Below are 22,268 nucleotides of genomic sequence, written 5' to 3' on the forward strand. Positions count from 1 at the left end.
ATAATTAAAAAAATCACATACATATTTTAAAATATTTCACAAATACCAATATTTCAAAACACCAGACACTTCAAACACCACCAAATAATTCAAACTAATAAGGATTTTAAAAATCCCCCACTCTTCATACCTGGGAACTTTTGATTTCCAGTCACCCTGAGGTTCTCTGAATTAGTTGAGGGAGTTGCATACAAATTTTCTCCTCTCTCTCATATACATACATATATTTATTCTCACACAAACTCTCTCACATATTCACATATTCACATTGACTCTTACATTCACACTCTCGTGCTCACAAATCTACCTGTTGACTCAGAGGAGACTAATATATTATAGCACATATGGACTCTCCTCTCATTACAAAGAAATTTCTGAAGATAAGTTTCCAGAATTTGAAAAAATAAATAAAGGAGCAAGATAGGGAGGTGGGAGAAGGAAAAAAAAAATAGAGTAGAATCAGCATTTTAATTTCTTTAATCCTATCTAAGAGATCGCCATATCTTTCCACTTTCTTAGGCCTATTTTAATTTGTTTCAGCAATTTACGATAATTCTCATGCTCACACACATGCTCTCAGACTCACCCACACTCTCTCTCATATTCATACACATGGACTCGCACACTCTTTCACACATTGTCATCAATTCACTCGTACCCTCAACTCTTCCCTCTCCAAAATACATACGTGGCAGCAGCCTGCAGTGAACAAGTAAAAGAAATGTTTTACTTATGTTGGTGGTCAAGACTCCATGAAAGGGTCCCCAAGCTCGAGGGTTGAGAGTTCAGGGCAACCCTTCAGTCAGCTTCAATTGCCCTAGTGGTCCTTTACACCAATCAGGACTCTCTCTTTCCTCCTCCCTGTACATTGTCCCAGTGTTGCTTTCTTTCTTTCCTCTCCCTTGCTCTTTCTCCCTATCTTCCCCATTTTCCCCAAATTTCTCTCATCTCCCTCTTTTTACCCCTTCTCTCCTCCCCAACTGGCTGAATTTACTTGTGCCTAACTAAAGAACTCCAGGGTCAAACAGGTGCAATGGAGCAGCAGATGAGTCCCAGCATGGACAATTCCCCCTTCACTTGCGCAGGAGCTCTGGAAACAGCAAGATTAAGGCAGCTGCGGGAGCACAGGAAACAAGGACAAGACAACCACGAGAATGCAGAAAAGGCACTTTATGATAGCCGCAACATCAAGAGAAACTAGTGCAGCTAAAAACAAAAAAATATTGGCAGCAGCAGAGGAGGAAACAGTCAAACCAGAAAGGGAGTTCATGCTTCTGCACGTGGCAACCCTCTCCCTTCACAGCAGCCAGCTTGTGGGGGGGAAGTTGTAAGTCCTAACTTCCACTGCGGGCAGGCTGCTGTGAAAGGGGAGGATCTCTGTGCAGTGTGCGATTTCTGTAAAACTCCTATGCCTGCCACTGTCAGTGAAGAAGGGTTTAAAAGGCAGTTCCAGCCAGCTACAAGAGCCGAACAGAGACCTTCAAAGAGCTAGATGCAGTTCACAAGTCACCGGTTTGCCATCCCTGGCCTAGTAGTTAAAGCAGCACGCTGAGAATGGGGGAAGCCAGGGTTCAAATCCCACTGACTCTCCTTGAGACCTTGGGCAAGACACTTCAGCCTCCACTGCCTCAGGTACAAAACAGACTGTAAAGGAAAATAACTTGCCTTGAGCTCAGATTTGGAAAAAGGCACGTCATTAAATCTAAGATCCAAACCGAGTCGCCATTTAAAATGTATTAATAAAAGACTCACCTACATAAGCAATAAAATAAATTTTGAAGACTGTACACTTAATAGTGCAATAGTAAAGGTAAGCTATACGATGTCAAAAATGCTTTTTATGTTTTACAAATGCCATTACCCAAAACTAATGAGGCAAAACCTGAACAGAAATTATCAGTAAATGTTTGCTAAAGCTAGATCTTCTCATACTATCATTTAAGATGATAACGTACTGCAACCCCAGAGGCACAATACTTCTGCTTCTCTTTATCTATCTACCAACTCCCAAGTATCCTCCAGCACTGTTAGAAAAGATATGAGCAAAGGCCATAAAACAGGTAATATTCTGAAAAACTGAAACTGCATGTAAACAAACATCCTCTTCCCTGCTGTTTGCTTTTTTATGTCTTTATTACTTTAAGTGCCCATCAAAGTGAGGAGGGCGAAGCCATTTAAACAACTTGTGTAAATGAATTTGAATGTTTTTCAAAACTAGCATATCACATTCAATCCGCAACTCTGTTCCTCAGTGTCAGACAGTGTCATTAAATCTGATGCTCTCTACTTTCTGCCTATTGTCTCTGCAAACCTTTTGCCTTTCCATTTTGTCTCTTCTACAGCATACTTTGAACTCATTTGTTTATTTTTCTTAGACTTGCCATTGTTTCTGCTTTCAATTGTCATCTATTCTCTGCCTCACCTTCTTTCCCATTTGCTAGTTTTGAGGATTTAAATCCTGATCACCGTGTTTAGGTCAGCTCTCTGAAAATTGCCTTGCCCCCTTGATATGTACATTCAGGGGTATTTAGAGGAGGCCACACCTAGGAAGAAAATCATTTTAATAGTTTCCTGTGTTCAGTTAAGGTTGTTACAGCAAATACCAAAAGTAGACTCTAAGGAAACATAATCCGCAAATGTTCTGAAAAGTCTGCACAAATATGGGCTTTGGAGTTTAACAGAGAGGGGAATAATCAAAGCTCTTTCCATGGACAAAACAGACAGTATTTTACCCACAGAAATTGCGGCTTTAAAAATTGCCTTACCTGTCTATGGGTAAAAGTAGGTGTGTGTGGGTGAACAGCACAAACTGCAAAAGGCATTCAAAAGGATAAGGAGAGGCCAGGGAATTGAACAATGCATGGAGTTGAAAAATTACCCGCCCAGAAAGAAGGTGCAAATCTCTGCAGGTAATTTTTCACTGGGCAAAAATCAAAGCAAGCTTTTCCTTTTATTTTGGTGCAAACCCCAAGGGTAAAAAGTGCCATCAGAATTTGCTCGTGTGCCCTGTTTTGATTATTTATCCCAGAATGACCAATACACAAAAGGAGCAAATTATATAGAAAGATTCCTATTAAATCTCTTTCACACCATCTTTCACACCATCTAACTAAATTAGTAAATTTATCTAGCTCATGCAAAGACACTCTAAGCAAGTTACAATACAATATTAACAAATAATCAAATATATGTGTAACAAACATCAAAGACAAACTGTTCCAAACAAAGAGAGACTGGCCATAGGTAGGTATTTGTATCCCTATGGTAGGCCCACCTAGTAACTCGAGGTGGGGTTTAGGTAACAGTGTAGGGGGTTAGGGGCCACTTTGACATTCTACGTGACACCTACGAACAGAACAGTGGTCTCTTGTGAAGATTTGCTGGCCTTCGGAGTGAGGAAACTCAGCAACAGAAAGACAAGCTCCCTCCGCTGCCAGGCCCATTATGAAATACAAAACCCTGGAAAAATCACTCAGCACATAGAGAGCAATCCTGCCATACCACAACAGCACCAACTCCCAAGATTCACACATCAACTTCCCCACCTATGAAAAGGCAGCATTGCAAACATTACACCAGGCCTAGAATACCAATACACCTCCTATAGGGAAAACAGAACAAGCTGGACTGCTAAAGATCTCTACAGGAAACTACAAGCTAGCAGAAAACCTCACCTCGGTCACACATGCAGGACACAGACTGAAAATGCAGATTGTGACCCCAAAAAAATGCAGACAAAAATGAAATGGGACCCTCAAGAAGCAAGACCGTACACACAGCGCAATGCTGGCGAAACACAAACAAAAATGCATTGTCTCCTGTACAGAGCAAAGCACAAAAATATAAGAGATGCTCATTTCCAAAGCTGACATTTCCAATCACTAAAGCAAAAATAAAATGTTTTTTCCCCTACTTGTTTTGTCGGGACATTTTATTATTTTATTTTTTTAAATGATGCTGGTCCAAGTCTCTTGTTCTCGGCTTTCCTCTTGTTTATCTTCTGACTCCTTTTGTAAAGTCTCTTGTCCATTTTCTGTTTCTTCTCTTTCCTCCTGCCTTCTTTATCTGCCTCAGACTGATTTTCCCCCAGGCCAGCATCTCCCCCTCAATCCAGACCAGCATTTCCCTTCAATCAATCATTCTTCCCACCATGGCCCATCCCAGGTCCTCTTCCCTCAGTTTGCTTGACAGCTGATACCTGAGGACTCAGACTACAGAGAGAAGAGGTGGAAGTCAAACTGTGCTTGCAGAAAGGCCATGGTGCAGCCTAAGAAACGCACACAAAAAAAATCAGAAGGTAAGCATGGGGCCACTCTGCTACCAACAGAGCTCAGCCCCTGAAGCAACCCCTCCCCCTCCTGCTGCACAGGCTTCCTATTACTTAACACAGTTCGACTCCCACCCCTCCCCCTTAGCCCCAGCACTGTCGTGGGGGACGGGGAAAAGGAGATGAAAATGGGGTAGCGATGCGACTGTGGGAAAGGATTTGGCTGTGTCCTGCCAGGCCCCAGTGGAGCAGGAGAAGAGTAAAGTATCCTGCTGGGCCCAGCAGAGGATGGAACCCACCTCCATTCTCATGACTTACTGGTGTCCTAACACACTCCTTGAGAACCACTCTTCTAGAATGTCCCAATGAGATACTGACCCAATCAATATCGGAGCAATTGAAATCTCCCATTATTATTTTACAAAACTTATTTGCTGCTGTAATTTCATAGTCCATTTTTGTCATCTTGGCCAGGTGGACAGTAGTAAATACCCACTGCTATACTCGTATCCAAACATGAAATGTCTATCCATAAGGATTCTACAGTGCATTTTGTTTCCTGCAGGATTTTTATCCTGTTTGACTGTAGGCCATCCTTCACAAATAGTGCTACCTCTCCACCAATTTGATCTGCCCTGTCATGTTGATATAATTTGTACCTTGGTATCATAGCATCCCATTGGTTATCCTCTTTCCACCACATCTCTAAATGCCTATAATGTCTATATCTCTGTATAATGCCACACATTCTTTCTATTCAGACTTCTGGCATTCACAGACAAAGTATATTTATTTGTATGTGTATTCACAACCTGCTTATTAGCAGAAGTTACAGGCAATATAGAGCCATTCAAATCTGAGTGCTCTTTGTCTATATCCAGCTGGATTACTACAGCCTTAACCACAACCTCTCTACTGGGATATTCTAACTTTCCTGTTTTGCAAGTATGCTTGCAAGACACCTGCCTCTGAACCATGCATTTCTGAGTGACTGTCCGCTTCTCCCATGGTCTAGTTTAAAAGCTGCTCTCTCTCTCTTTTTTTTTTTTTTTTTTTTAATATTAGCACCAGCAGCAGGATTCCACCCTGGTTAAGGTGGAGCCCATCCCATCGGAACAGGCTCCCCCTTCCTCAGAATATTGCCCATTTCCTAACAAATCTAAAAGTCCTCTTCCCTGTACCATCATTTCACCCATGCACTGATACCCTGGAGCTCAGCCTGCCCCTGGGGTCCTGCGTGTGGAATGGGGAGCATTTCTAAGACTGCAGTTCCTAGGGGCTCTTGGATTTCAATTTTCTACTTAAAATCCTAACTTTAGCCTCCAAAACCCTTCCTGCATCACTGATAACTACATGTACCATGACAGCCGGCTCCTCCCAAATACTTTCTAAAATCTTATTCAGGTGATGGGTGAGCTCTGCTACTTTCGTACCAGGCAGGCGAGTTACCAAACAATCCTCATGCCCAGCTATCTACATCCCTAATGAAAAACAGACAACTCGAATGGCAATCCTATCCCATTTCTTCTGGGCACATGCTCTGCGAGAGGATAAGGCATCACCCGAAGGACAGGTCCCGGCTACGAGATCTCTTCTTGCCACATCAAGGGGATGGTCTCCTTCCAGGTGACCAGAACAAGGGCTGCTAAACAGGAACTGAGACGGCTGCATTATGTCCATGAAGGTAGTTGCTTTCTTCAACTCCTCCGGGTCTTCCACTGGCCTCCAAAGAAAGATCAGACTTGTTCTCTGAGAGCCAGGAGCTCTTTGCACAGAGTACACACAAAGCAGTTCTCACCAACAGGTAGAAATCTGTACATCTGGTGCAAAAAAAATGGATAGCCCCATTTTGTTGCTGGAATTATTCCTCTTAATTTTCGTTGAGTTATTACAAGTTTTACATTATTCTACATCATTGACTGACTCTTATTTTGAAGATTTTCCTCCTGATGGGAAGAAATAATTTACATATCAAAAAATGTATCTGGGGGCAGGTGGAAAACAAACATTAGTGACTATTTGCCCAGAAACCAGTTCTCTCGCCTTCTCAGATCAAGAAATCTTTACAAACTCACAATTATAAAACTTAGAATTAAATGCTAGTCCTGAATTAATTCTGTGTATTAGAATTAAATGCTAACCTTAAATTAAGTTTATAATTGCGTGCGTGTATGTTTTCTGGGAAAACAGAAAAAGCTTTAATTATTTGTATGCGCTACATTAAGTTCTGTTTATTTTCCCAGAAAGAACACACACACACAATTATTAACTTAGAATTACATCCTAACCTTAAACTCGCACACAATATACAGACAGTAATATTTTAAACCCCCCAGCAATTGGTTTTTTTTGCAAGATTTAAGCACTTTTTACCATCAGCAGATGCAGCTTCTATTGTCAGCACTCCCTCTGGACAAAATCCTACTTCAATGGCTTTAATTATATTTGGTTTAATTATATGAGTTTGATTAGTTGAAACTTTCTGATAGTGATATGGTTGTAGATTAACTGAGGACTGGCCACCAGCACTGAAACCCAGTGCCAGGAGATAAACATTCTCTCTGAAAAAAAAAAATCAACTCTAAGTTCGGACCCCACCCTGCCTTACCCATGTCTCTCTCATCCAAACATACCACTGTAAACATTAAGGATTTCAAGAGCCCTGAGCACTATCACCATGCAAGCCCAAATCCTCAGCTCAGGAAGAGCAGAGAGTTTTGGAACAGATGTGCTGGGAGGTTTACAGATGTAACTGATGTCACCATTTATTCTCTCCATATATATTTTTTTTTCTTTAACTGCTAAAACAGAATGTATGAGAGTACAAGCAAAGGAAGCGGCTTGAGGGAGAATGGGCAAGTCTGCAAGCCACGGCCTGAAAGCAAAGCCTTTTCTCTATTTTTAGGAAGAAGGTGAACAAATATCCTCATTCAAACAGCAAAAAAAGAAGACATAAAAGGAATACGAGACAGACAGTCACATTTTCAGTAAAATGTGGGGGGAAATCCGGATAAAAATCTCACGGTACATATCATAATCATAATTAAGCTTTGATTAATTATTAGGCTGGCCAACCCAGAGGTCCTTGGGTTGATTCCTGGGTCAGGGCTTCCACTCCCTAGGTTGCCTGGGGCTGAGGAAGCCACAGGGGCAGCATTTACTACTCTTTGGAGGGATGGGGGGGTGGGGGATTTAGGGCCCCTGAGGGCAGGATACTGGAAGGAGCCTTGCTGCTTGGTCCCTGGCCCAGGACTATTACTGCTGGGAGGTAACGTGAAATAGAGGAAAAGACAGACGGGTAGTTGCAAATGAAGGAAGGCTCATGGCGCTGGATCCCTGGTTCCAACTGAGCTAGAAGCCCAAAAAAGGGAGCAAAGAAACTGATGGGTGAAAAAAAAATTGAAAATTTCTCTTAACTTTTCATTTTTCAGTAATTTAAGAGTTTACATATGTTTAAAAATACAGTACTAGGGACTGTACTGCTACAGTCCCTATATAAGCAGGAGCTACGTTCTGAATGGCATCAAGTTACATTTAATAAATATATAGGCTACAAACCCCCAATATAAAGAAGCTATATAGTAGTGTGAGTACACAAAGTAATCTCATTCCATGGCAGACCTCATACGGGGCATACGTATCTAGTGCCAGTTCGCAGTAATACGGCAGCAGTTATAATCATTGGTCTGTTACCCAGTACATATTTTTTCAAAAAAGTTTTTCTCATGCGGTAGTGAACAATAAAAATAGGCCATTGGCATATCATAAGTTGTGCGGCAAAATGTAGATCATCGCAACTTTTATAAAGCTTTTCAGGTTTTACCACATTATGCACTTATCTTTTGTGAAGTTTTTACGGTTTAATTCCTCAAGAGGTTAGCGGAGACATGGGCGTGAGGACATGCACGGAGTCAAGCCCGACACGGACCGTGTTTCGGCTAAAAGCCTTCTTCAAGGGCCAACAATATCTGCAACAAAACATCTTAAGTAAACCAACCATTCAACATAACTTAAAGCTATAAAAGAGTTATTTCAGTAGCAGTGGTACGAACGTGAAATTGAAAATAGCAGCAGCATCATTGACGATAGTATTGTTTCTCTGCTAGAGTAAACATTAGCGCGCCATTTTTTAAATAGAAATTGACCAATCAAAAGGCATGTTCCGCCCTGGAAATACCAGGGGCGGAGCATAGAACAGTCATACCAGAGAATACCATTCGATGGCTGCATTAAGGCCTTCAGGATCTGTACAACGTAGTTGAAATATCCAACGTTGTTCTCGTTGGTTAAGAAGTTTCTGAAGGTCTCCCCCTCTCATAGTAGGAAAAATGCGGTCAATGACCCGCCATTTTAGGTCCATAAACTGATGTTGATTATCCAGACAATGTTGTACAATAGGCGCATTAGTTTTACAGGTATTGAGACAACTCCGGTGTTCAATTAGTCGTGTTTTGATATTGCGTTTGGTTCTGCCAACATAAATTTTATTGCATGGACAAATGATAATATATATAACATGAGAAGTAGAACAGGTTGAATGAAAATGGGCATCATGAGTAGTGCCAGCACTGTCAGTCCATGAGGGGCCATCCAAAGATTGCACACACATTGAGCATTTGCCACAAGCCCAATGGCCAAGGGGTGTGTCAGAGTCAGTGGGAGCACAGGTATGCGGCTGAGTATGAGTCAGCAAGTCCCGTAGGTTTTTACCTCTGCTAAAAGCAATTAAAGGAAAATCTTGAAAGACCTGATGGGTCTGCACGATATACCAATGGTCTCGTATAATCTTAACAACATCATGAGCCCTAGAAGAGTACCGAAGAGTACACACCAACGGAGGATCCAATCGACCTTCAATAGGTTCTAACAGTAACCATTCTCGTTGTGCATTATATGCTCTTTTTAAAAAAGCATTAAAAAGAGCATTAAAAAGAGCATATAATGCACAACGAGAATGGTTACTGTTAGAACCTATTGAAGGTCGATTGGATCCTCCGTTGGTGTGTACTCTTCGGTACTCTTCTAGGGCTCATGATGTTGTTAAGATTATACGAGACCATTGGTATATCGTGCAGACCCATCAGGTCTTTCAAGATTTTCCTTTAATTGCTTTTAGCAGAGGTAAAAACCTACGGGACTTGCTGACTCATACTCAGCCGCATACCTGTGCTCCCACTGACTCTGACACACCCCTTGGCCATTGGGCTTGTGGCAAATGCTCAATGTGTGTGCAATCTTTGGATGGCCCCTCATGGACTGACAGTGCTGGCACTACTCATGATGCCCATTTTCATTCAACCTGTTCTACTTCTCATGTTATATATATTATCATTTGTCCATGCAATAAAATTTATGTTGGCAGAACCAAACGCAATATCAAAACACGACTAATTGAACACCGGAGTTGTCTCAATACCTGTAAAACTAATGCGCCTATTGTACAACATTGTCTGGATAATCAACATCAGTTTATGGACCTAAAATGGCGGGTCATTGACCGCATTTTTCCTACTATGAGAGGGGGAGACCTTCAGAAACTTCTTAACCAACGAGAACAACGTTGGATATTTCAACTACGTTGTACAGATCCTGAAGGCCTTAATGCAGCCATCGAATGGTATTCTCTGGTATGACTGTTCTATGCTCCGCCCCTGGTATTTCCGGGGCGGAACATGCCTTTTGATTGGTCAATTTCTATTTAAAAAATGGCGCGCTAATGTTACTCTAGCAGAGAAACAATACTATCGTCAATGATGCTGCTGCTATTTTCAATTTCACGTTCGTACCACTGCTACTGAAATAACTCTTTTATAGCTTTAAGTTATGTTGAATGGTTGGTTTACTTAAGATGTTTTGTTGCAGATATTGTTGGCCCTTGAAGAAGGCTTTTAGCCGAAACACGGTCCGTGTCGGGCTTGACTCCGTGCATGTCCTCACGCCCATGTCTCCGCTAACCTCTTGAGGAATTAAACCGTAAAAACTTCACAAAAGATAAGTGCATAATGTGGTAAAACCTGAAAAGCTTTATAAAAGTTGCGATGATCTACATTTTGCCGCACAACTTATGATATGCCAATGGCCTATTTTTATTGTTCACTACCGCATGAGAAAAACTTTTTTGAAAAAATATGTACTGGGTAACAGACCAATGATTATAACTGCTGCCGTATTACTGCGAACTGGCACTAGATACGTATGCCCCGTATGAGGTCTGCCATGGAATGAGATTACTTTGTGTACTCACACTACTATATAGCTTCTTTATATTGGGGGTTTGTAGCCTATATATTTATTGTATGTCAGTTAGCTTTTCCCCTTTCTCCAAGATCAGGTGATCGAGTGCTATTGTGATCACATCAAGTTACATTTGCCAGACTCTGCTACATTATTCATACAAAGAACATGTTGAATACTGCAAAGCAGAAAAAGCACCAGCTGAAAGGGCTGTGTGTGTCCTGCTCTCCTACAGAAACTGGTTACTGCCTGTCAGAGCCCCAGCGCAGACAGAAAGACAGTTTTTCTACGGCGCAACACAGGCATCATACAGACAGGGCTTGAATACTGACGACTTCAGAACTAACTTGGTCGAATGTTTTCTTACAAAATAAAATCAAATTGGAGCCCAATATCCTGAGTGAATGATTGTCTTTTATTTTTAGGACCGTTGGTAACTGTGCTCAAATTATCCGCCATGGATGGCTCCTCTAAAAGAACACTGGCATGGTTTGCTCTCCATCACAAACTGGGCCAGATTTAGGCACAGGTAACATAGAAAATGTGCCTTGGGTGCCAAATTCTGAAGGTGCTGAAAAACTGGGACTCCAGTATCAACTAGTGATGATCAAGGCAAACAAATGATCGTAAAGCACAAATTATGCACAACAGATTTCTTCTTTCCTATCACTATTCTCAATCTTATTTACGTTGAGTATTATGATTTGTTTTTTCTCTCTCACTTGCATGTAACAAAATACTCTGAAAACTCAAAAAGAAAACAAAGAACTCTGTTATAAAATCAAACAATGACTTTCATTTACAGCTGCTATTTTACCCTGACAAAGATGGTGTAACTGCTCAAAATTCTGAGCACATTTCTAAAAAGCACATGCATATTTCAATAATCTTCAGCTGCTTTCATTTTCAAAAGCTGCACAAGGGTAGGTGATCTCCCTAAAGAAATGTTTTTATACTCATATGCTTCCATGCAACACTGTATGCTGCATAAAGCAAGAATTAAACTAGTCATAAGCCTTGATGACAGCTGAGATTAAAATAAAGCCAGAGTACTCAGCCATAAAAAAACTCATAAGAATGGGGCCAGGACTCAGGACTCAGGCCGTAGTATGCAGGAGACCTGTGCATGTGTGGGTGGGGGTGGTAGGGTGACTCATGGGATGAGGGTGAAAAGGGGTAGACTCAAGAGCAATCTATGGAAATATTTATTTACAGAGAGGGTAGTGGATGCATGGAACAGCCTCCCCATGAAGGTGGGGAGACAAGGATAGTATCTGAATTCAAGAAAACATGGAATAAACACAGGATCTCTCTAAAAATAATAATAAACAACATAAAACAATAATAAATAAAAAAAAAACCTGCTGGGCAGACTTGGGTCCTTTTCTGTCATCATTTACTATGCTACTGATAGGGATTATAGAAATGGGCAGACTAGACAGGCTGTGTGGTCTTTTTCTTTCATGTTTTTCTGATCAAGTCTCTAGTCCAACAGGGCTCACAGACTTGCCACACAAGACCAGGAAGGGAAAGAAGATGGCTGAAGAGCAGTGTTGAGGGTTAGTCTCAAAGATCTCCCTCCAACCCAGTGAAGGCTCAACTGCTACCCAGGCAGTTAGTCTTGGGGAGGCGGAGTAACAAAGAGGAAAAAACAGTTCATATGAAATCTAAACTTTTTTCTGACTCACTTCATATCATTTTGGAAAACAACATTTCACACACTGTTTAAAAAGGAGTATCCAGCTGTGCTCACATTAATACCTTCATGGACATAATACAGGATGCTAACAAATACATGGACTCCAATACTAAATTGCTTTCAAAATGTCTTTTAGAGCAGTAATGCTGAATGTTTCAACTGATTTACAAGCTGCTGTCTTGTCTTGTATTTCAGTTTCCCACGAGTAACCATAATACAACTTTAAAGTTGTGATCTAGCCACAAGTTTTCCAAGACCCACTACGAGATCAACGGTATATCTACACTTGCAAAATCATTGCTTTGGATAAGGTTTCCGTCTGCTCCGCTGTAGAACCTAGCCAGCTAGATACATTGTATGACAGTGATGTATCACATTGATTGTGTTCAAACCAGGATGCCACATATTCATGTGCCAGAAGTGATAAAATAACAAAACAAAAAAAAAGAAAGAATGACACTAACTCGCAATATTCTCAGGCAGAAATAATGTCTAAAAAAAAGTGCTTACGTAATCATTTTAGGAAACAAACAGCAACCTTCATATTTTCCTGCTGGCTTACCCAGCAACACACAATCAGCTCACCGCCACCCACAGGACCAGTCCCAATGGTGGGCTCCCAAGACCATTTCCTCACCTCTAAACCACAGACACAAGCCTTCAGAGTTAATCATCCTCAAGTATTCAGTAAAACAAGCTGGGGAATTGCCACATAGTAGAAGCGAGGCTTATGCACAAGGTACATGCCTGCTACATGTATATGGACGGATGAAAAAAGACACAGCAGAGCAAAGAGGTGAACACACTGAAAAATAGATCTTCCGAGTGGGACTTGGATTTTCAATGTACTTTGAAACAAATGCAAACTTACTAACTCTAAACTCACCACATACTAAATAAAATAGTTATTCAAAACTTGGGGCAGAAAAAGTGGTCTTAAGTATGCACCAGTGCAAGCAGCTCCAAGTTCTCATGCACATCCCATTTGCTGTTACTTCATTGGGATTTGATACAAAAAAAGTCAGCTGAGAATTTTTTAATCCAGCACTGTCTAAATTCACGCTCCTTTTAAATCTCTGAATTCTGAGCAAACATTTTGTTTTACTGCAGCGCTGTACTAGTCAGCAGGAAAGTACTGGAAAGGCAGGCAGAATGAAAAAGGCCTAAAGGAAGACTAAAAAAAAAATCAAATCACATGGCTCAATGCCATTCATCAAGCGAGAGAGTCGCCTTGAGCAGGTAGCATGGCAGAGGATGGTTAGGGGCACAGACCCCACACGAGTGGGGAAACACGTGTAGATGAACTGTATGAACACCCAGATTTTGTCTGTATTGTTTCAGACCGATCTATCCAACCTCAATATGGGAGCTCCAGCATGCTCCTTCCTAAGCAACCCACAGACATCTGTCCTGCCTGGCATACAATAATTGTTCTACTAAGAAAGAGCACTGTCTTACTAATCCATACCAGCATGTGCCACTGTCTGTGAAGCATAAACAGCACCAATGGTTCCAATGTAAGCTGCAAAAGGGCAGGACCAGATTTGCATGGACTCAGCCTTGCACACTGGTTCTTTTTTGATGGAACAGTTTGTACCACAGTGTTAAGAAAGAGCTCAATTTGTGCCTGCATAAATACAGGATAGCAGACGGAAGGAAAACAAAGATGGTGATAAAACAAGAAAAAGCAAGAATGTGCCTTAAGCTTCCCACTTTCTTTCAGTGCTCCCAATATCCAGAAAAGGTCAAATGGCCCAGCTCTTCTGTAAGCATTCCTCCAGTCACTGACATGTCTTGGCCTCCAGTTCAGTCTCAGATGAACTCTTTGAACCCTGTGGTGCTCCGTAGATGAAAGAAGAGTTGGGTCGGATCATGCTACAGGGGAAGGAGGAAGAGACACGTGCTGGCAAAGGGGGAACTCTCATTATCCAGAATGGCCCCAATCAGGACCACTCTATATAAAAGATATTCTACTATATTTTCTTAAATGCATCTTACTGAAGTGATCAATCTGTCTGGATATAAATAAACTTTAGAGAAGGCCTAACTACAGTGTTGCAGAGAGAGAAATTTTAACCCACATCAGTTTATTTCACATTTAATGAAAGGAATATCTGCCTTCACATGGTTAAAAGGAATTGGGGTCAGTGACTCAGTCTGTAAATTTCTGTAATAAATCTGAACTAAGCCATCACTAATCATATGGTTCAATGTAAGAAGACACCACTGCAAAAAGTGACACCATCATCCAAAGAGAGGAATGGGTTAAAACAAAAACAACAACAACAAAAACAAACCCACACTAGCTTCACAATGCATAGCTTAAAAAAAAAAAGGTTAGAAAAGTGTCAAATTTCTAATCTATTGATTAAACTGCACACAATCATTTAAAGAGAAAACACAATCGGCCAGACAAGTCTCAATGAGTCATTTTCCCAGGTTAGTTTCATCTTATTTCGATTTTACCATTCATTATTGTTAAAAGATTTTGCAAAGTGAGAGATTCACACTGAGGGCCCCGAAGAGCCACATGCATTTCTTCAGCTTCGGGTTCAACAATATTGAGTGAATGGCTCCAGTAAACTGCTCTTTTCTTTAAAAGCACAAAGTCAGGGGCTGGCCCAGGGGCGGATTGGCCTATCGGGGGACTGGGCATCCCCCGGTGGGCCGATCGCTCCAGTCACGTGGTCTGCCGAGCGCGGCCATGACAGAGCCGCGCTCGGCAGACAACGTGATGTGTCCTGGGCCGGCCTGGGTGGCGAATACCCGGGCAGGTCCAACATCGTGAATCCGCCGCTGGGGTCAGGTGTTCTGCTCTCTGGGCCAGTCGGGGTAGGGAATGTTACCATGGTCACAGCTCCTGAGGGGCAAGAAGAGTCCTTATTATCGTGAAACAACAACACCCAGTGGCCGGATTTAGGCCTGGATTTTATCAAAATGCGATAAGTATCACATGCGATAGCAAAAGGGGCGTGGTTTATGCTAATAGACAGTTTATCGCAATTTGCGCTAATTACCTATGTGAAGAGCTAAGTTAGCGCAAATTGCAATAACGTTTTCAGACTTTGCGATAAGTGCCAGACCTGTTGTATGTCCTGCATACAACCACTAGGGGGGAGGGGGAGGAGAGAGAGAGGGAGAGAGAGCGCGCCTAGCCATAATGTCAGCTCCCTAGAGGAAACTTACTCCAAGATGATATTTGTGCAAGGTTCTCTCCACTTAGCTTGATGGACACTCTACCTGGGTAACCTCAAGCTAGGTGGAGAGAACACTGCACAAATCTCATCTTTGGGTGAGTTTCCTCTCTCCGAAGGTCATCAAATCTTCAAAAGAGACCACTGTTCTGTTCATATGTCTCACATTGAATGTCAAAGTGGCCCCTAACCCCCTACACTAATACCTAAACCTCACCTCGCGTTACTAGGTGGGCCTCCCATACGGATACAAAATACCTATCTAGGGAGATAACATTATAGCTAGGCTCGCTCTCTCTCTCTCTCTCCCCCCCCCCCCCCTCCCAGATGGCTAGGCTGGTGCTCCAGGAGTGTCAAGCTTACTAAAACAGGCCTTTCAGGAGACATCACGAAATGCGCTAACACCTTACCGCCCTGTAACTCAAGCTATCGCACGGCTAAACGCTATTGAAAAAGGTGTAGTTAAAATCGGCGTTAAGTCTGTGCGATAGCACTTCGCAGACTGGCAATCCCCGCCCACTCCCGCCCCTAACTCCTCCTCTTTTTTGGATTTGCATCGCACCACATGATATGGTGCTATCGCATGCGTTAAAGGTGTTTTCGCATGCATTAAGGGCCTATCGCATGCCTTAGCGCCTTTTGATAAATGACTCCCTTAGGAGTCCATGACTGCAATGTTCCAGAGGGAGCCCTGATGCAGGGTCACCAATGAATTGGAAGGGGATACAAAGTAGGAGAAAAAAATCCCCACGTAGTCGTGAATGAAGGTTCGTGGCACAGGATCCCACCTCTGGTTCCCAGTGATCTGGAAGTTCAAAGGAGGAGGAAATTACCACCACCAGGCTCCTCCTCTTCACTCCCACTCAACAAAAGGAACCGTTTTGTGTAGGCAAGGCCCACAAAGTAGCAGATGAGCTCATCTCTCAAGTCCATTACACTAGGATGCTTCATCTTAAATTACTCTGGATCTCAGATGCCAGAGAATTACATCTTGTCAAAGCACAACAGAGACAGAAAAGAATTCCATTTGTTTTTTCTGTTCTCCTTTGTGGAATAAAATATATTTTGTTCTCTATAAAAAGCTTCCTAATCACACTTCTGCTTTTCCATGTCTTTCTATTTATATCCAAAATAAAAAAAACTTCTTGCAGTTGTTTTGTCAAGATACCAAGGAAACTCCTCCTGAAGTACATTGCAAGATAAGGAAAGGCTAGAAAAATAACAAAAACAAACATAAGAAACACCAAAAGCTGGTGAATCAAGTTACTGGAATTTCTTAGGAGTATCCTAAATAAGGGCATGGCACAGAAAGTATTCATTTTATGAGCAACATTAGAGAGTAATATTTACTATAAGCTGTACGAACTGGTTAGCTTCAAAGTGTGCAGTTTTGTTTAAAAAAAAAAAGCAGCTCTCAGGAGCAAGCAGGTGGCCCCTCTCCCACCACAAGTGGCAGCAGATATGAGATGTTTGGTTTGATGTAACCAATAGCAGTGTGCACTGGACCCATCAGCAATGTGTGTTCAACTTATTCTTGTCACACAAAAAACCTGGACACAACTCATGCATGACTTCCCAGAGTCAGTAGGAGAGGCCACCAGGGGTACCAGTTCTAATCCCAATACTGGCCCTGGTAGACAGCTGTGGAAAGACCAATGAGCAAGGGCTGGGAGTGGATGTGCCAGGCTGTCATCTTCTCAGTTACATCATGAGAACCAGCATCTGATACCAGCCTTGCCATCATAACATTGCCCTACTAGTCCTTAGAGGGACCAGGGCTGTGTGCTGTCTAGGCACTGCTTAGAGGCATGCTGAACTCTTTGGGAATTCTAAACTGAGGCTCATGCATAGGGCAAATAAGACAATTAATGCATTTTGTGACTTGGACTGGGACAGGCCTGGAATGCTTTATTATATGGTCTAATAAAGGGCAGTATCTGAATTCAAGAAGACATGGGATAAACCCAGAGGATCTCTAAGGAAGCTGTAGGGACTCTAAAGCTAAGTAGTTGGTGTGGATGGGAAGAGAATTTAATGAGTGTTCTACAATTATTCCAACATGCTGCTGCCCGCTTGCTAATTGGTTTGAACAAGAGAGAGCATATTACTTCAACTCTATGTAAGTTGCATTGGTTCCCAGTAAGGTGGAGAGCCAAATTTAGACTTTTAGTAATAGTACATAAACTATTGTATGAGGAGCATACAGGTGCTCTAAAAAATAGAATTGAGTGGTATTTACCACAACGTGCCTTAAGGCCTTCTTCTGTTAACTTGCTAAAAATCCCAGAACTGAAACAGTATAAGCATCAATTGACTAGGAACAGGGCATGTTTTTCATGTACTCTGCAGTGAACAAACTGAATTGAAAATGCGCAAAATACAGTAATTTAAAATAAAATAAATGAATAAATAGGCCGTAATGGTCTTTTTCTGCCACTATGTTTCTTTCTATTCAGTCTCCAAAAAACAACCCATGTTCCAGACCTGAATAGCAAATTTGTTTATTCACCAGCCCTCCCAAAAAGCTATTTGCCTTGACATCTTTTCCAGGTCCTCAACAGTGAATTGTCCACTCTGAAAGCATTCGACAGACCCCAGGATACATAAAAAAAAAAGTAAGTGTGAGATGTACTAGGTATCTCTCCCACAGACACAAACTGAAGAAAACTCTTTTAAACATCTGGCCCTTAGTCCTAGAATTATCAGTCACTGAATAAATCAGGGTAAAAAAACAATTGGTAACCAGATAAATCTCACTTCAATTCAATATGTATAGAGCTGGATCAGATCTGAGTACTGGTGAATTGTAGATCTCCTATGTGGGCACTTGTGCAATTCATTACCATACTGGAACAGAGAAAATCTTGTTGAGGCCCTCCTGTGGAAACTGTTTCTGCCCTTATTAATCTGCATGGTTCCTCTGTTCTCTCAGAAGGGCACAAAACAGCCAGCCTCTGGCTATCCAATGCTCTTTCAATAAACACAGCACAGAAAATGTGATACTCGGGCTTATCTGCATGTAGACTTTGTGCTACTTATCTCACTATGCAGCCTACCTGAGCTAAGAGCCCAATCCTAGTAACCAAAGAACCTGCACAAGGAGTACAAAGTTCATTATGGAAAAATAATGAGAACAACAGAGTCAAGAACTTGCTTATTCAGGGACTTGTTGGGGGGGGGATCCAGCCGCTTCCTCCTGCTCCTTGGGGCTTCCAGCTCATTTGGAACAGGGCTCTGTTGGACTATGATGCCATAAACCTTCAATCACAAATGCCCGGGTGTTTCCCCCTATTTTTTTTTATCTCCTCACAGATCTCAGCTGGGAGCCATATATCAAGGCTCCATCTGGAGCCCTGCAATCATTGGCCTTAGGTCCAGCCAGTAGGTGTCACTGCTGCGTGATGGCTGGGACTCCCTTTGCTCAGGAGCTCTGAGTGCTGCCTCTGTCCTGGCCCTGGCCAGCCCCACAGTCATAAGACCTGACCTGGAAATGAAACTCAGGCCCTCTGGCATGGCAGTGCTGCCACTTAGCTGCTGGGCTGGCCCCCCTTACTGATGTTTCATTTGAAAACTAAAAACATTTTATTAAAACAAATAAATGCATCTGATCTCCATTAAAGCAGAAACGGGCTCTATGGTATTCCTCAAGGAGGCAAAAATAAAGAAAACAAAATGCTCCAACAGTTGACCAAGCTGTATACTTATTTTTTTTCTTATGTGCACCAAGTTTACATTTAGAAATTATACTTAACATACAGAAAGTGCTCAACGTATCCAACCGTTAAAGAACTTGTTCACTTTTAAATATAAAACTCAAACTTAGCCTCTGTTAGAACCAAAAAAAATGAAGGCCCCAGACCATTTAACTAGGACCCCCATCATGTATCAAAACATAATAATTGTGAATCCATTTAGTTGGTGAGAGTGACACTAAGATGTAAAAGTCTTGATTTGCCCTTTGTATTGGCAGGGCCACTTCAATTCAGCATTGTTTTTGCAGTAATTTAAGTTTAATTATAAAAAGAGGGTATGATGCTCTATGAATAGCAAATTTTCTCCAATTCAATTTTGTTTTAAAAGCTGATAAGCAGCTGCAAGGCCTTATTACTGCAAGATGATCCATGTTAATGTGAAAGTATGGATGTTTTTCAACAAAGCAGAAAGCAGCCTGAAGCACTATGGCAACCAAACTTGCTTCTCAGCCACCACTGGTCCTGAACCACCTCTGAGGGTGTATAAATAATTCCAACTCAGTTTCACCTTGATATTTAAATTTATACCACCCCCAAGTAAAGATAAAATGTAATGATACCAAATTAGACAATCATAAGTTCCACTGAAAATATGAAATTATATTTTACATATTTTCACACCTTATCAATAGCAGAAATCAACTATGTTATATGTAATGTTGATCTTATACACAAATATTACAAAACACTGGATAACATAACCTGTGTGCATGCTTCTATATTGCATAAGCAAGAATAGAACATGTACATTTGGAATAAATAAAAGGAATTTAAAAAGCAACTGTTGTAGATGCAAAATCCATTTTCAAGGACTTGCAGAATCTAATCCTCAATACTGGGCTTTTACCTGCTCAGCTCCATAGACTGTAGCAAACTGGACAAATTCTTCCATCCGAACAAAACCATCCCCATCTCGGTCCAGAGCATCAAACACGGCTCGAAGGCGAGAGGCATCATTCTCGCACACGGAGGCGGGTTCAGCTGGAAGGGGATCGGCCCGAGCAAACTCAGTGGGCGAGTCCGCGTTCGGAAGCAGCAGATCTGCAGATCCCCCCACATCACGGTGCGATCTGGCGTGGAAGGCAGGGAACACGACGATCTCCGGCGTGCTGAGCCCCCGGCGGGACAAGTCCTCGGTGCAATGGAGCTCCTTTTGTGCGAAACTCGGAGCGGCAGCATCTGCATCTTTAGTTCGAGAAAAAGTAGGCACGAGTTCTGAGAGCTGGATCTGCGATTCCTGCCTGCTTTCTCGGTCTATGCCAGGATATAAATCACGTTCACCTCCTAGGAGGAGCTCCGGGCTTTCCTGAAATCCATTTTCCCCGTTCAGTCTCCACAGGCTGAAATTTACAGCCACTGGCAGATCTTGGGCAGCAGGCACTGGTTGTTGCAACTGCTCACCCGGGGTCAGATCTTTACTCTGGTCAGGTTCGAACACACTAAACTGGAAAGCAGACTCTAGTTCATCATTACCAACTATTAGGTCTGGTAAAGCAGGCGGTTTATTGTGCAAAGGGGAACCCTGCCGTACATCCTTGGTTTCTTCCCCCTCCTTTTCCAATGGACATAAATACTCAATCGGATCCTCTGCCGATGAGAGGAGAGTCTGATCGAGCCCCAGATTCAGGTTTGCTCCCTGCTCTTCTTCCAGGACAAAGCTCGTCGGGAAAGGCTGAGTCGCCTCAAACGGGGTCAGCACCAGCTCCGGCCCAGGAGAGATGCCTTGCCCTTTTTTGTTGCCGCTCACCGGATCCGAGACTTTCTCCAGCTCCATGATGAAATATTTCCCGTTCTGCTCAGGAAACAGCAAATTTCCAAATTTATGCACGGATTCTCGCTCGGTTTTCGTCCCGCGATCCGAGAGCGCTAGTAACAAATCCGCTTCCATTTTCATCGATAATGCACAAAAAACTGCGATCCCCTAGGTTTCCAAAGTCCCTGTTTTTAATTATTCTCTTCATCCGGGGCTCGGGTTCATTCAAACCTTCGGGACCCCGAACCAAAGGCCACCAGCCCTCTCTCGCTCTCTCCGGCTTCGCCGCGTTTTCCTGCTTCATGAGCACTGCAGTTAATTTTGTCAACAAAAATAAATAAAGAAATCCTTAGCTACCGGAGCCGGCCGTGCTGGGTCGCATTTTTCTTCCCTCAGTTTAGATCCCCCCCCCCCCCAAATCTGAGCAGATGCCGTCGTTCCATCTAAGGCTCGTCCATCCGTGATCCCTTCCCGAGAGAACCGCGAGGAAAGCAAACAAAAATAAAACAACAACAACGAATAAATGACAAACGAGCCCAAGGCTGCCAAGAAATACGGGGAGTCTCCTTCTCTCCTCGCCGCCTTTCGGCTTCGGCCGCGCTGTGCCGGCGCCGCTTCCCCTCCGGCAGGCTGGCAGCCGCCTCTCCTCGCTCAGTCACGCCGAGGCCGCCTTTCCCTCTCAGCTCGGGGACCCGGTTGCTTGGGGGTTTTAATTCACGACAACCTGGGCCCCGTCGCGAGCCGCCGGAGAAGAATGAAAGGAGTCGCTGCCGCCCGTAACCGCAGCGATGGCGATGACGTCACCGCCAGCCCCTCACCTCGCTCGCAGTAGGACTGGCTGGAACGCCGACGCCGACGCGGGTGCTCGCGCTCGCTCTCTCCCTTTCACGTGCAGAGCTCGCAGTTCTGCCGACTTCAATGACGGCGCTCGCGTCACCTAGAGGGAAATGATAAACAAATGTGCCTTTAAGGCAGAGTTGCCGTGGGCCTTTGAAGATTCTTGTTCAGGGCGCTTTGACAGCACGTGCCGCGGTGCATACACGTGCCCCCACTAAGCATTTTTCTCCCAGGAGCAAAATGGGGTAAATGCTTTAGGGAAGCTGATGCCTGTAGTGCATCAGTGGGTGAAGCAATCCGTGCTTAAAGGAGTAGCCTCGTGGTTACAGCAGTGGGCTGCAACTCAGGGTTCAACACCTTCTGCCACTTCTTGTGACCCTTGGCAAATCTTTTCACGCTCCATTGCCTCAAGTACAAACTTACAGCCCAATACAGAAAGGATCGCGGGAGAACAGGCGCTCGTGTTAGATGCCCACTCTCCCAATGCACACCCAGCCACCGCTCCTGAGCGCGCAATTCTATATTTAAATGA

General features: G+C 42.9%; 1 protein-coding gene across 5 annotated transcripts in view; it reads right to left on the reverse strand.

The window, feature by feature from the left end:
- Positions 1–21,729, reverse strand: part of RAB11FIP3 (RAB11 family interacting protein 3) — a 291,188-nt gene extending 269,459 nt beyond the window's left edge. For 4 of the 5 annotated variants that reach the window (XM_029576055.1, XM_029576053.1, XM_029576056.1 and 1 more), the window contains exon 1: positions 19,994–21,728. In XM_029576055.1, coding sequence (XP_029431915.1) covers positions 19,994–21,040 — 1,047 coding nt within the window. In that variant the 5' untranslated portion in view covers positions 21,041–21,728. Of the gene's footprint in view, positions 1–19,993 lie in introns of all 5 variants that reach the window. The other variant, XM_029576051.1, reaches the window with a different exon arrangement.
- Between the last annotated feature and the right edge of the window lie 539 nt (positions 21,730–22,268).

Source organism: Rhinatrema bivittatum, chromosome 14 (assembly GCF_901001135.1).
Source record: "Rhinatrema bivittatum chromosome 14, aRhiBiv1.1, whole genome shotgun sequence".
Classification (NCBI taxonomy): domain Eukaryota; kingdom Metazoa; phylum Chordata; class Amphibia; order Gymnophiona; family Rhinatrematidae; genus Rhinatrema; species Rhinatrema bivittatum.